Source organism: Mus pahari, chromosome 23 (assembly GCF_900095145.1).
Source record: "Mus pahari chromosome 23, PAHARI_EIJ_v1.1, whole genome shotgun sequence".
In the NCBI taxonomy this organism is placed as follows: domain Eukaryota; kingdom Metazoa; phylum Chordata; class Mammalia; order Rodentia; family Muridae; genus Mus; species Mus pahari.
This window is the reverse complement of record NC_034612.1, coordinates 14,669,100-14,681,823: the sequence shown is the minus strand read 5'-3', so window position 1 is coordinate 14,681,823 and position 12,724 is coordinate 14,669,100. Positions and strand designations below refer to the sequence as shown.

Here is a 12,724-nt window from a genome sequence, read left to right as displayed (position 1 = left end):
GGCTCCCTGTGTGTTTTCCTTGTGAGTAAGCAAAGTGCGCATGTGCTTTCGGGGTTCTGCCAGTCACTGCTCAGCCCGGAGCATAGTTATGGGATTCTGACTGCATATCCAATCAGGAGTTTCCACACTGTCCTAAGCATATGTAAACAATATCAAGCATATATAAACTATGCATATTTTCAGGCTCGGGGTCTTTCGCTTTAGCAATTAACCCAACAATAAACGTTTGTGGAAGAAGTCTATTGTTGCGTCTCTTCCTTGCTGGCAGGGGAATGGACAGCGACAAGTAGGGAGATGGACAGATGGATGGATAGATGGATAGATAGATTGGTACTTAGGTAAATGGACAGGTGGGTGGATGGATAGATGGGTAGTTAGGTAAATGGACAGGTGGGTGGATGGATAGATGGATAGAAGAATGGGTGAGTGGGTAGATGGATAGAAGAGTGGGTAGGGTAGGTGGATGGATGGATGGTAAGTAAAAAGATGTGTAAGTGGATGGATAAATAGATGGGTAGGTGGATGGATGAGTAGGTAGGTAGATGGGTAGATGAATGGATGGATGGAGAGATGGATAAGTGGATGGATAGTGGATGAATTGTTGTCTACAGATCCCTTATTATATGGATGAAAAAATAAGCAGATAAATGGTGGATAAATAAAATAGTAGGTACATAGATAACTAGATACATGGATGGACAATGGACAGATGGACAGATGTGTTATAGATGCACAGATCCTGCCACGTGCAGAGTTCTTCTAGAAGACAAATATTCAGAGGAGAAAGGTCCTGTGACATGATACAAATCTTAGTCCCAGGATGCTGAGAAAACTCTCCACCTGTCAGGTCCTGGCCACAGTGTGGAGCTCAGGATGCCATGGGAGGTGCCTGCCTCGCACACAGGTGGGAACAGAGGTGTCACCTCAGTCAGAGTTCACTAGGGAAGCCTTCCCTCTGACACTGGAGGCAGCTTTACTCCTGGCAAAGGAGACCATGTCACACAGTGAGGGGGCCTGTGTGAAGCGAACATTGAGACCTGCCTCCTCAGCTGGCTTCCACACCACATGGAGTTAAAGACACACGCGCAGACCTAAAGAGATGGCTCCATGGTTAAGAACACCTGCTGCTCCTCCAGATAATCAGAGTTCTTTTCTCGGCTCCATGTCAGGCAACTCACAACCACCTGTCTGTAACTCTAGCTCTTTGGGTACATGTGGCATCATCACACACACACAGGCACACACCCAAAAATAAAATAATAAATAGATAAAGATTAAAATTAGCCTTAAAAAGTAAAAAATCTTAAAAAGACATGAACTTCCACACACATCCCCACCTCTCCGGCCGCTGTAAGGCCCGCTCACCTTTGGCATGTTCATGTCATCCATGAACACCAGCAGGCGCTTCCCCATGGGTGGCCCATACGTGTCCTTTGTCCGCTTCTCCACATTGGCTTCCAGATTTCTCTGGATGTCCAGGGATGTGGTCCGAGAAGAGAAGTTGACTATCAGCACGATCTGTCACAGAGCAGACGATGGTATAACAACTCGTTTCCAGAAGGGGTGCAGGTCTGTGTTCATCGTTTAAGTACAACAGCTGGGGCCTGTTGCGGCTGCGCACTCGGGAGGCAGAGGCAAGAGGATCTCTGTTAAGTTCAAGGCCAGCCTGATCTACACAGTGAGACCCCGTCTCCTCAACTAGTATATCCTATGTCCTTCTGTTAGATTCCATGGGCTCCTAGGGCCTCTGGGGGATGGTTGGATGGGAGGGCTCTCAAACATGTATTGAGCCATTTGCAGAGAAGCAGACTCAGGGGTTCTGAAGCAGTGGCTTTTCTTTTCTGTTATGAAGGCGGAACTTTCTCTGGAAGGCTCCCTCTTTCTCACCGTGTGATGCTTTCCACCATATTTGCCCTGTACCAAGAAGGCCCTCTCCTGTCAGTCAGCAGCACCATGCTCTTGGACTAGCTGGGCCCCAAGAGCTGGGTTGAGTCAACGTCTAGTCTTTGTAACTTACCAGGTCTCGAGTCTTTTGTTATAGCAAAGGTCTAAGACAAGCACAGTCAGGCATTCCTGGGCGTGAGGACCTGAGGCCTCCAGCCACATGAAATGCCATCTTAGAAGATGCTTATCCAGCCCCAGCCAGGCCTTCAAATGAACACAGCCTTCACCAACACTCAACTCAACAATTTCATGAGAGAACCTGAGTTACCCAGCTAAGCCACTTAACGATTCCTGACCCGTGGGAAAGGAGAGATAATAAAGGTCGGTGACCTTACTGGTGCTGGGGTGACTTGTTACGCAGCCACTGGTAACTAATACAAACGAACGCTTACATTGGTCTCCTCGTTCAGGTTTTTGAGGAAGTTCTGGGTAGTGGCTGTCTTAGAAGTGCCGGATTCACCCACAAAGAGAACAGGGTGCTTGATTTTAACCATCTGCTCTAGTATCCAGGTGGTGCGGGTGGTATCCACTGTGTGAACTGGAAGACAGAAGAATCTGGGTGTCACACGAACCCCAAGCACTTGGGCACCGGGCAGTCCACGCAGAGCCCCATGCATCCGAGAAGAGGTAGCTGGGACTGGAGAGGTGGTTCGGTGGGTAAGAACCTTGCTCTGGAATCATGAGGACCTACATTCAAATCCTACTTTGTGAACTGATGCTGTGGCTTCCCTCCTGCCCTTCCTGGACCCAGCTAGCTCTGTGGCTGGAATGCCCTAGGAAACGTGAAGGAAAGTGGAGAACAGGCCACCGTGACCATCAGCTTACCTAGAAAAGCCCAAGACACAGCCACACAGAGGTGCTCAGGGGACGAAGAGAGACCCCAAGTGGTCCATGGTGGCCGACCTCTAGTCGCCTCCAACCAGTTCCCTGGCTGGCACTCAGTTGCCAGTGAGGCCACAATCATCTTCTCACAGCCTTCCACACTCATTCACACTGGGGAAGCTAAGACCAAGAGCAGCGATTACACACCCAGGATGTCGACAAATTTCTTCTTGTGGCTGTGCACGTACTCGGGAACGAGCTTGTTCCATGGAATCCAGTGGCTCCGCTTGGCATCGAAATGAAAGTCGTACAGGGAGGGAAGATGTCCTGCGGGGGGGGGGGGGGGGATGGGAGGGGACAAGGATTCACGTTGCTTTGGTCATAGACCTGGGGATGGGATAGATTCTGACACATCTGGAATGAGCTGCCTGTGCTTGATTGCTACACCTGTCACAGGACAGACAGGTACTCAGAATTTGAAGCATGGGTCAGAGTCTGAGATTTTTGAACCCGCGCTACCTGTTTGCTGCCAGCCACCAAGCCTTCCCTGGGGACACAACCATGGGGGTTCAAAGCCATGTCCCCACCCTTACAGATGCTGGCAGCCCAAACGAGGGAAGGTAGAGGCAAGTAAATAGACAATTGTGGAGCAGATGCTGAACTCTGAGGCTGGAGAAGTGCAGGTATGACCTATGACCCATGAGGGCATCTGGCAAAGACTGGATGGGAAAGAGGTGGAGAACCGTATGTTAAGAACAGCTCCAGAGCTGGATCCCCACCCACCTCTGCACCCCGCTCTCCTCATCAGTTCCTCATAGGATCCCCATTTATGTGTGTGCCTTGTCTATCCATCTCTGGGACAGACCACTTCTCCAAGCAGAAGGCCGTTCATGGCCTCCACCTGTTTGTATCTAAGGGCGAGTGTCTTCACGCAAAATCTTAAAACCCAGGAGTGGTATAGATGGCCCTTCCCAGTTTCTGAGAAACCACCCAATTGATTTCCAAAGTGATTGTACAAGTTGGCACTCCCGGCAGCAATGGAGGGGTGTCTCCCCTTGCTCCACATCCTCGCCAGCAGGTGCTGTCACTTGAGTTTTTGATCTTAGCCACTCTGATGGTTGCAAGATGGAATCTCAGAGTTGTTTCGATTTGCATTTCCCTGATGACTAAGGACTTTGAACAGAGACTGAGGGAATGGCCCAACTTGGGAACCCATCCCGCGGGCAAGCACCAACCCCTGACACCACTAATGATACTCTGCTATGCTTTGTAGACAGGAGCCTAGCATGGCTGTCCTCTGAGAGACTCCACCCAGCAGCTGACTCAGACAGATGCAGACACCCACAGCCAAATAGCGGATGGAGCTTGGGGACTCCTATGGAAGAATAGGAGGAAGGACTGTGGGCCCAGAAGGGGATAAGAACTCCACAGGAAGACTAACAGAGTCAACTAACCTGGACCTTTGGGGCTCCCAGAGTCTGAACCACCAACCAAAGAATATATACAGGCTAGACCTACACCCCACCCCAGCATACATATTATATGTGCAGTTTGGTCTTCATGTAGGCCCCAAACAACTAGAGTAGGGGCTATCCCAAAAGCTGTTGCTGGTTCATGGGGATATGTTCTTCCAGCTGGCCTCAGTGGGGTAGGATGCGCCTAGCCTCACAGACTTGATGAGCCAGGGTGGGGTGGGGGATACCTAAGGAGGCCCCCACCGGATCAGAGGAGAAGGGGAGGAGGGGAGGGAGAAGGATTGTGGGAGGGGCATCGAGCAGATGTAAAGTGAATAAGTATAAAACCCCTTAAGCCCTTCATATGATGTCTTCCTGTTGGTCTATGAGACAGATGGGGGAGCCCCGAGATAAAACCGGGAACCCTGAGGTGTGTTAAGTGTAAAGAGCTCAGGCAGAACTGAAGCATAAGGGTCCAAAATGGCGTCAGAGGGGCGGCCTCCTCTAGCAGTGGCGTCTGCTGGAGTGGGCAACACGCTTCAAGTCCTGAATGTAGCAGTTAAGTGGTCACGTCACCCAGGTCGCCAACCCACGCCGGCAGGAGCAAGGAAAAAGATTGTTCATCTCTGTCCCTGAATGAGGCTCTCGAGTCCTACCCGGCAGTTCTCCAGGGCGGGCCCAGTTCCCTTCCGAATCCGCTGTGGGCATTGACGAGAGGCGTTTGATGCACTCGTCAAACTTGACCCTTCCCGCCTCAAGCAGGGAGGAGCCCAGCGAGCAGTAGAGGGCCTCCAGGAAGAAGCACTCTAGCAGGTCAAGGTCCTCGATTTCTCCTTCTAGCAGCGAATCCAACATCCTGGTTAACTGAGTCACCTGGTCACAAAATGCCTGCCTCAGCCCACCTTTCCGACCCCCCACGATACCGTCCCATCCCGAGTCCTGGGGAGGGGGGTTGTCCCCTGTCCCACTGTGATGGCACCTATACCCGCCATATTGGTTCAGACACATGGAGCCTGGCACCTCGGCTTGCATGGGGGGGTCACAAGAAGGTGCCCTGACCGTCATCCACGTCATCCACGAGGCATCACTAGTCCCTGTCAGCCCCTCCCCCACCCCAAGGGACCATCCCTCAGGAAATCCTTCCCTTTCGCCCTCAGCGGAGAAGTGTTCTTACCATATTTAGGTCTGTCTGGGGAACCACCATCTTCAGCTTCTCCCCTTGCCTCCCGTCCACTATCCCCTCTATGATCATGTCGATGAGAGCGGGCACGTATTTCTCGAAGAGGTCATTCAAATACTTTTGCTCCACCTGTGGAGGAGAGATCCAAATCCTTTCCAAAGGGTCCCTTTAACTGGAATTTCATCAGAGGTTTGTCATGTCCTGAGAAGCGTAAGAAATAGCTACAGCCATGACTTCAACGGGGACGGAACCCCAAGGGCTGGTGACATTCACACGAGAAAGGTTCTTTAGGCTATGCCCATTTCCCTTCACTACCACATGGTACCCACACCTTGGAGTGATGGGGGATAACAGGGCCCTTTTGACAGAAGAGAAGCGGATGGTCTTAGAGTTCAAGGATCACAATCGGTCATTCAGCAAAGAGTTTAAAGTAATATAACAGGATGCACGGCTAGGGGGCAGGCTCCGTGGTTATGATGACGGACTAATTCCGGAGCCATGATAAGCGGTTAAGAACATTTGTTGCTTTTACAGAGGATCCATGTGCAATTCTCTGACACCTACATGGTGACTCACAATGGGCTATGACCCCAGTCCCAGGGGATCTGACACCTTCGTCTGACCTCCCTGGGCACGGCCAGCAGGCACACAGTGCGCATAAATACATACAGGCAAAACACTAATATGTATAACATAAAGTTTAAGGTGGTGGAAGGCTCTTGTAGAGGAACCAAAGCTCAGCTCTCAGGACCTACACTGGGCAGCTCATAACTGCTGCAATTACAGCTCTAGGGGGTCAGATGCCTTCTTCTTGACACTGCGCTCATATGTATCAGTGTGTGTGTGTGTGTGTGTGTGTGTGTGTGTGTGTTACTTAAACAAAACGTAAAGTGAATCTTAAGAAAATGAAGTTGCATGCTAGAAGTGTCTTTTCTCTTTTTTAAAGATTTATTTATTTATTATACATAAGTACATTGTAGCTGTCTTCAGACGCACCAGAAGAGGGCGTCAGATCTCTTTATAGATGGTCGTGAACCACCATGTGGTTGCTGGGAATTGAACTCAGGATCTTCCTAAGAGCAGTCAGTGCTCTTAACCACTGAGCCATCTCTCCATACCCTGGAAGTATCTTTTCAACCTGGTGTCAATGCCCACCAAGGGACTCACGGGTCCTTATGAGTCCCCCTGAGGAAAGTCCTCCCCACAGGACATGGCTTCCTATGGCCCTGGCAGGCTTCCCCTGGCCATCTCTTCTCTGGGATACTTATGTTCTGGTTTCCAATTCACGGCAGTCAAGGGGCCCTTCGAGAGTGACATCTGGGCCACCCGTGCAAACGAGGTCACAGGGTATTGGATGCGATTAAAGCCACAAGGCACACATGACCACTGTGTACATCAACTTTGCATGACTCCTACTGTTAAGATGGGACACAGCGGTTAGCTGAAGCCATCTGGTTTCTGCTCCAGGGCGAACCGATTCATGTGCAGGCCATTCATGCAGCTACGCAAAGACACACAACGGGGCATCCTGTCTCTCCATAACTGGGCTCCTCTGAACCAGGTTTGCACAGTGATACCCAGAATCCACCTGGGTTAACATCCACTGGCTACAGCCAGGTTCCGCATGCGTGTATTGTCTCTGGCTGTGTTCCCACCTTAGAGTCACCACCTTGGAGTAGGTACAAAAGAAACTCACTCACGCAACCGAGACTGTTTCCTATCGGCTTCTGTGTTGATTCCTGGTCTAAGCTGTGAATGTCACTGCCCCTCTCACCAGGACACACGGCCCAGAGGCTCAGAGACACCCACAGCAGGTGGAAGGCAAGGTGCCCACTCCTCCAAGCATCCCTTGCTCGACACTCCTGCTCCTGCTTGAACTGTTTGAGGACACGTCTCACCTTGTTTTGTATCTGTTGTACCCATTTCTTCCAGTATGGTTGGTATTTCAGGTTCTTAGGGTCCACATAGACCATCCCGCATCGAGACACAGTAGCCGGGGAGGCGTATTGGAGGTCTCCAACCTGGGAAGAAAGCAAACCCTTCAGTAGGCAACGCTCTGCTCGTGGCTGCTAACACACGGTCCACGCATGTCAGGGCCTTCCCTGTGCACAGATTCTCAAGGACACAAAGCCCTGCCAGATAGCATAGCTGTTATGAGGTTTTTAAGCAAACATGGCGGTCATGATGAGATTGCCCATGCCAACCACTGGGTCGTCTCTCCAGCCACTTTATTTTGTTTTATTTCAGTTTTTGTTTGGTTGATTGATTTTTGTTTTCTTTTTTCTTTCTTTTTTCTTCAAGTCAGGGTTTTCTTGTGTAGCCTTCGATGTCCTGGAACTCACTCTATATAGGCCAGGCTGGCCTCAAACTCACAGAGACTGACCTGCCTCTGCCTCCCAAGTGCCGGGATTAAAGGGATGTGTCACTACCACCAGGCTGTTTCAGTCTTTTAAGGTAGGGTTTCATGTAGCCCAAGCTACCCTGTAACTAAGGATAACCTTGAACTCCTGACCCCCCCATACCTCCACTTCTTGAAGGCTAGAATGACAGGGGTGTGCCAACATATCTGCTTTATGCAGTGCTGGCGATAGTCTGGGGGGGGGGGGCTTGTGATGCAAGGTGAGCTCTGTAGGGTGTGGGCCTATTCCCTAATTGGTTCTTGATCTGTCAGTAAAAAAGCCATGGGCCAATTGCTAGGCAGAAGGTATAGGCAGGACTTCTGGGTAGAGCAAAAACCACATGCAATGAGCTCTCTACCAACCGACCTCCAGCTGCAGCCCCCAAACATCATGTTACAATTTTCTTCTCTTTCTCTCTGTTTCTTTTTTTTTAACACATGGATGGCATCGGGTATCACAAAGTGTACATCTAAAGTTAAGCACATTGACAGATGTCTCTCTTCATAAGAAAAGACATGGCTCCATGAGCCAACTAGACCACCGTGTGCACAACCACAATGCTCCAATGAATTCTGCAGACTGGAAAAAAATGATGTCACTGTTAAGCTGGGGCAAGAGCGAGTCCCAAGGGAACAAGCCCTTGGTATGGCGATCAGGAAACGGGGAGAGGGGAGACTTGGAAAGTGGTCTATAGGAAAAAACAGGAGGGCTCAATTCTTGACGTGATAGAAAGAATTTCTTAATGAAGATGAAGGCAAACAGCGTGAGAAAAAGGAAGGTCGCTACAAACTCCAGCCACCCTCCCCCCCAAAAGATGATCCTAAAAGGCAAAGAATGACCTACCGTATATTACCTGGCCCTGCAGTAAATATTCCCATATTCAAAACCATGCAAATACAGTGTACTGTTAAACAGTTCAGCAATGTGATATTCTGAGGAGGGAGGCCTGGCAACTGATGCAGCAGATGAATCCTCACATTCTGAGGGCTTGGTCATTAAGTAACACGTGAAGTTTTTTTTTTTTTTAAAGACCTATTTATTTATTATATGTAAGTACACTGTAGCTGTCTTCAGACACTCCAGAAGAGGGCACCAGATCCTGTCACGGATGGCTGTGAGCCACCATGGTGGTTGCTGGGATCCGAACTCCGGACCTTCAGAAGAGCAGTCGGGTGCTCCTACCCACTGAGCCATCTCACCAGCCCATAACACGTGAAGTTTTTAAATTTTGCTTTGCTTCTGCAAGCTTGGGACTTGCTATAGGTCTCTGACTCATGGGAATCCTCCTGCCTCCTGAACAGCCTTCTAATTGCTAGATTATAAGCATGTGCCATTATGCTCAGTAGTAATGTGTACATTCAAAAGCTTGTGTGTGTGTGTGTGTGTGCGCGCATGCGCGCGCACACACACACACGCACATACGCACATGTGCAAACATAGATAAATGCAATGTTAAACATTTTAAAAAGCATTGATAAATGTAATGTAGAAAATTTAACTCATTATAAACTTCTGAATTTCCACAGCCACCTACCTCAATAGAGAACTAATTAACCCAAAGCGAAGCCTGTGTTCAAGTCCGGATCTAGGGGCTACTTGCCTCAAAGAGCAGGGCACAGTGTGACTGGAGCCGGATGCGCTCCCCATTGGCCAAGGTCAAAAGTTTGTTGTCGTCCATCACGGAGTTCATGTTTTCCACCCACAAGGCATCCACGTCGCCATCGAACAAAATATACCTGCAGGGACCAAGGAGCATAGCTTCGTCAGTAAGCCACAGACCCTAGAGCGTTCCCAGAGACGCTACTGTCCCTCTTGCTCTGTCTTTCCAGCCAGGACCCTCACAGAGTGCTCCCTTTGTCCTGACGTTGGAGCACGTGGTGTGTAAGTGCTGAGAAACTCGCTAATGTTTAAGGATCTCAGAATGTCGCGCACAATCCAGCTTGCTTCCTTTGGGAAACTGGCCTTCCCTCCTGAGAGCGACACACGGCTACACTGGCTAGTAGCACACGTGACTGGCATTCCTTTAACAGAAAAGCATTTACTGCCGAACCAACCAGCGTGCTACTATTCACGTTCCGTCTCTCAGCGCCATGTGCTGTTTGGTGGTTGCGATCCCTTCTTCTTCATCTCTTACCATTTGCCTTTCTTTCTTTGTTCTCTTAAGCCACGATATTCCACATTCTTGCTTGGGGATCATCAACCAATCCCGAGTGAGGAGTATCACGGGGTCAGAGAGTGACTCAGCTTACCACCTCGTGCCCCATTTTTGTCTTAAAGCTCAGGTCAAGAATACATGTCAGCCGGGCGTGGTGGCGGCGGCCTTTAACCCCAGCACTCGGGAGGCAGAGGCAGGCGGATTTCTGAGTTTGAGGCCAGCCTGGTCTACAGAGTGAGTTCCAGGACAGCCAGGGCTACACAGAGAAACCCTGTCTTGAAAAACCAAAAAAGAAAAAGAAAAAAAAATACATGTCAACTGCTTGTGGACGTTGTACATCGTGGTGCGGAGCCTAGTGCGCACCACGATGTACAACGTCCACAAGCAGATAAGGTTAAAAAAAAAAAAATTTCTAAGGAACTGCTCAGAATTGAAGGACACCAAAGAAATAGCTAACCCAGGCGTCTGGCCAAATCGGAGAGAACTCACTTCCGTTCCTTCTTGTCGGTCGGCCTGTTGATCTCCCGGAAGATGTTGGACAGCACCCCATCTGTCCAGTCTCGAGTGGTGGGATCCAGGATGCCATACAGCTCAATGACGCTCACGGCTTTGGGGTTCAGGATGTACAACTTTGTCATTATCCCAAGCCTAAACCAAAGAGGCAGGCTTCAGCCATGGCTCAGGCCAACCCAGCACCCAAATTACAGGCGTGCACCGCCACACCTGGCTATGCGTTTTCACACTTTTTTTTTTTTTGGTTTTTCGAGACAGGGTTTCTCTGTGTAGCTCTGGCTATCCTGGAACTCACTTTGTAGACCAGGCTGGCCTCGAACTCAGAAATCCGCCTGCCTCTGCCTCCCGAGTGCTGGGATTAAAGGCGTGCGCCACCACGCCTGGCGCGTTTTCACACTTTTATCAGTCAGGTGGACAGGCCATGTCTCTCTCTGATGATAAATCCCCACTGCACTGTGACCAGCAGAAGGAAAGCCAAACCTAATATGACCCGCTGATCAGAATATGAAAGCAAATTAATGGAAATAGTAAACACACACTCTGACACATATGCGTGTGTGTATTTGTGTCATAGTCGTGACAATGATCTCACAGTAGACTAAAGAATGGCAGAGAAAAATGGAGGTAATGGATACCATGCTTCAGCATGCCACTGCCCTGGGGTCCCTCATATGGGACGGGAGCTATAAGAAGTGGTACCTCCCAGACACAAGGATTTTGTACATTTTGTGTGTATGTGTATGTACATGCAACATTGCACCTGTGTGTGTGTGTGCAGAGGCCACGGGATGACACTGCCTGTCTGTCCTACTCTATTCTCTCTGCCTTAGTTCTTAGAGGCGGGGTCTCTCACTGAACCTGGAGCTAGGCTTGTAGCCAACAGCGATTTGCCTGGTGCGTACCCCACCACAGCTCTGGCGTTACAGAGGCCCACCGCCGTGCCTCTTTTTAGGTGGACATACGGGATTCGAACTTAAGCCTTCGTGCTTGCTCGGCAAATGCTCCTTAACTGTGAAGCCACCTCCCAGCCCCGGGTCTGGAGATTTGCTATGCAATCTAGAAATGCTACAGCCACAAAGATCGCACGGCCCCGTTTAGAGTTTGCCTGTAAGACTGGCATTCGTCCAAGTCTCTCTAGAACCCAGTTACTGGCAAGCGGAGAAGCAAAAGGTTTGGAAATCCTCTCTAGATGGAAGACTGTCACCACACAGTGAGCCTTTAGGATGCTCCGGCGCATGTTGAGCATTTTGTCTTACATGTGTGTCTGTGCACTACACTCATGCAGTACCCACAGAGGCCAGAAGGGGGCGCCAGATTCCATGGAACTACAGTTACAGAGGGTTGTGTGCCCTCCTGTGGGTGCTGGGAACCAAAACTGGGGTCCTCTGCAAGAGCCATCTCTCCAGCCTCATTTTCAGAATTTTAACCAAGGAATGTGGGCGGGAGCATCCCATGGGCTGGGGTCCCAGAATAAATAAAATTGGAAAATGGGGAAAATTCACCGAGGTCCAGCATTATTGGCCCTCTGCTTTCGGGTCTTTGCAGCTATGAGGAGCCTCAGCACTGTGTGCCTGCTCACCTGCCTCCATGGACACCTTCCTGACAGGATGGATTCTACCCTCTCAGACTCTGAGACCTCCCTTGCCATAATCTGCTTTTTATAGATATTTGATCACATCAATCAGAAAAACAACTATGGTTGGGACTAACACCCCCCACCCTCCATCCCCCCGCCCCAGGAAATAAAGCTCTTGCCAAACACTCACTTTGTCTGGGCCTGACACAGAGTATTGATGACCACGGACTTGCCCCCTCCAGTGGGCCCTACCACCATTGTGGTGTGGCGGGTCAGCATGGTCTCGAACATTTGGACCACTTTATCTACCTGTGGGACAGACATGGGTGGTATCGTTAAACCTATCTTCTGGGGGAAAAAAATAGCAGCTTATTAAGATGTAATTTGGGGCTGGCGAGATGGCTTAGCCAGCAGAGATGCTTGCCACCAGGCCTGGCCACCTGCGCTAGGGATAGGAGAAAACCAACTCCTCTGTAGCTGAGGCTAGCCCTGAGTTCCTGATCTTCCTGTTTCTGCCTCCTGAGTGCTGGAGGCCTGTGCCACTAAGCCTATCTTGTTCTCTTTTTTTACGGCAAAACACCATTTATTGCCTGTCTAACCCATGTGTATCTGTCTGCCAGCTGGCAGGCACTCTAGTTTCCACATTTGGGCCACTGTGGATAATCTGACCATGGGAGCTCA

General features: G+C 50.0%; 1 protein-coding gene across 1 annotated transcript in view; it reads right to left on the bottom strand.

Annotated features, from left to right (window-relative positions):
• Nucleotides 1–12,724, bottom strand: part of Dnah10 (dynein axonemal heavy chain 10) — a 354,208-nt gene that overhangs the window by 277,537 nt on the left and 63,947 nt on the right. Inside the window, exons 38-46 of the mRNA XM_021187038.1 lie at nucleotides 12,234–12,352; nucleotides 10,444–10,602; nucleotides 9,400–9,535; nucleotides 7,299–7,421; nucleotides 5,395–5,529; nucleotides 4,877–5,093; nucleotides 2,974–3,093; nucleotides 2,337–2,482; nucleotides 1,366–1,518 (exon numbers count right to left, since the gene is read on the bottom strand). Of these exons, the coding sequence (XP_021042697.1) occupies nucleotides 1,366–1,518; nucleotides 2,337–2,482; nucleotides 2,974–3,093; nucleotides 4,877–5,093; nucleotides 5,395–5,529; nucleotides 7,299–7,421; nucleotides 9,400–9,535; nucleotides 10,444–10,602; nucleotides 12,234–12,352 (1,308 nt within the window). The remainder of the gene's footprint in view (nucleotides 1–1,365; nucleotides 1,519–2,336; nucleotides 2,483–2,973; nucleotides 3,094–4,876; nucleotides 5,094–5,394; nucleotides 5,530–7,298; nucleotides 7,422–9,399; nucleotides 9,536–10,443; nucleotides 10,603–12,233; nucleotides 12,353–12,724) is intronic.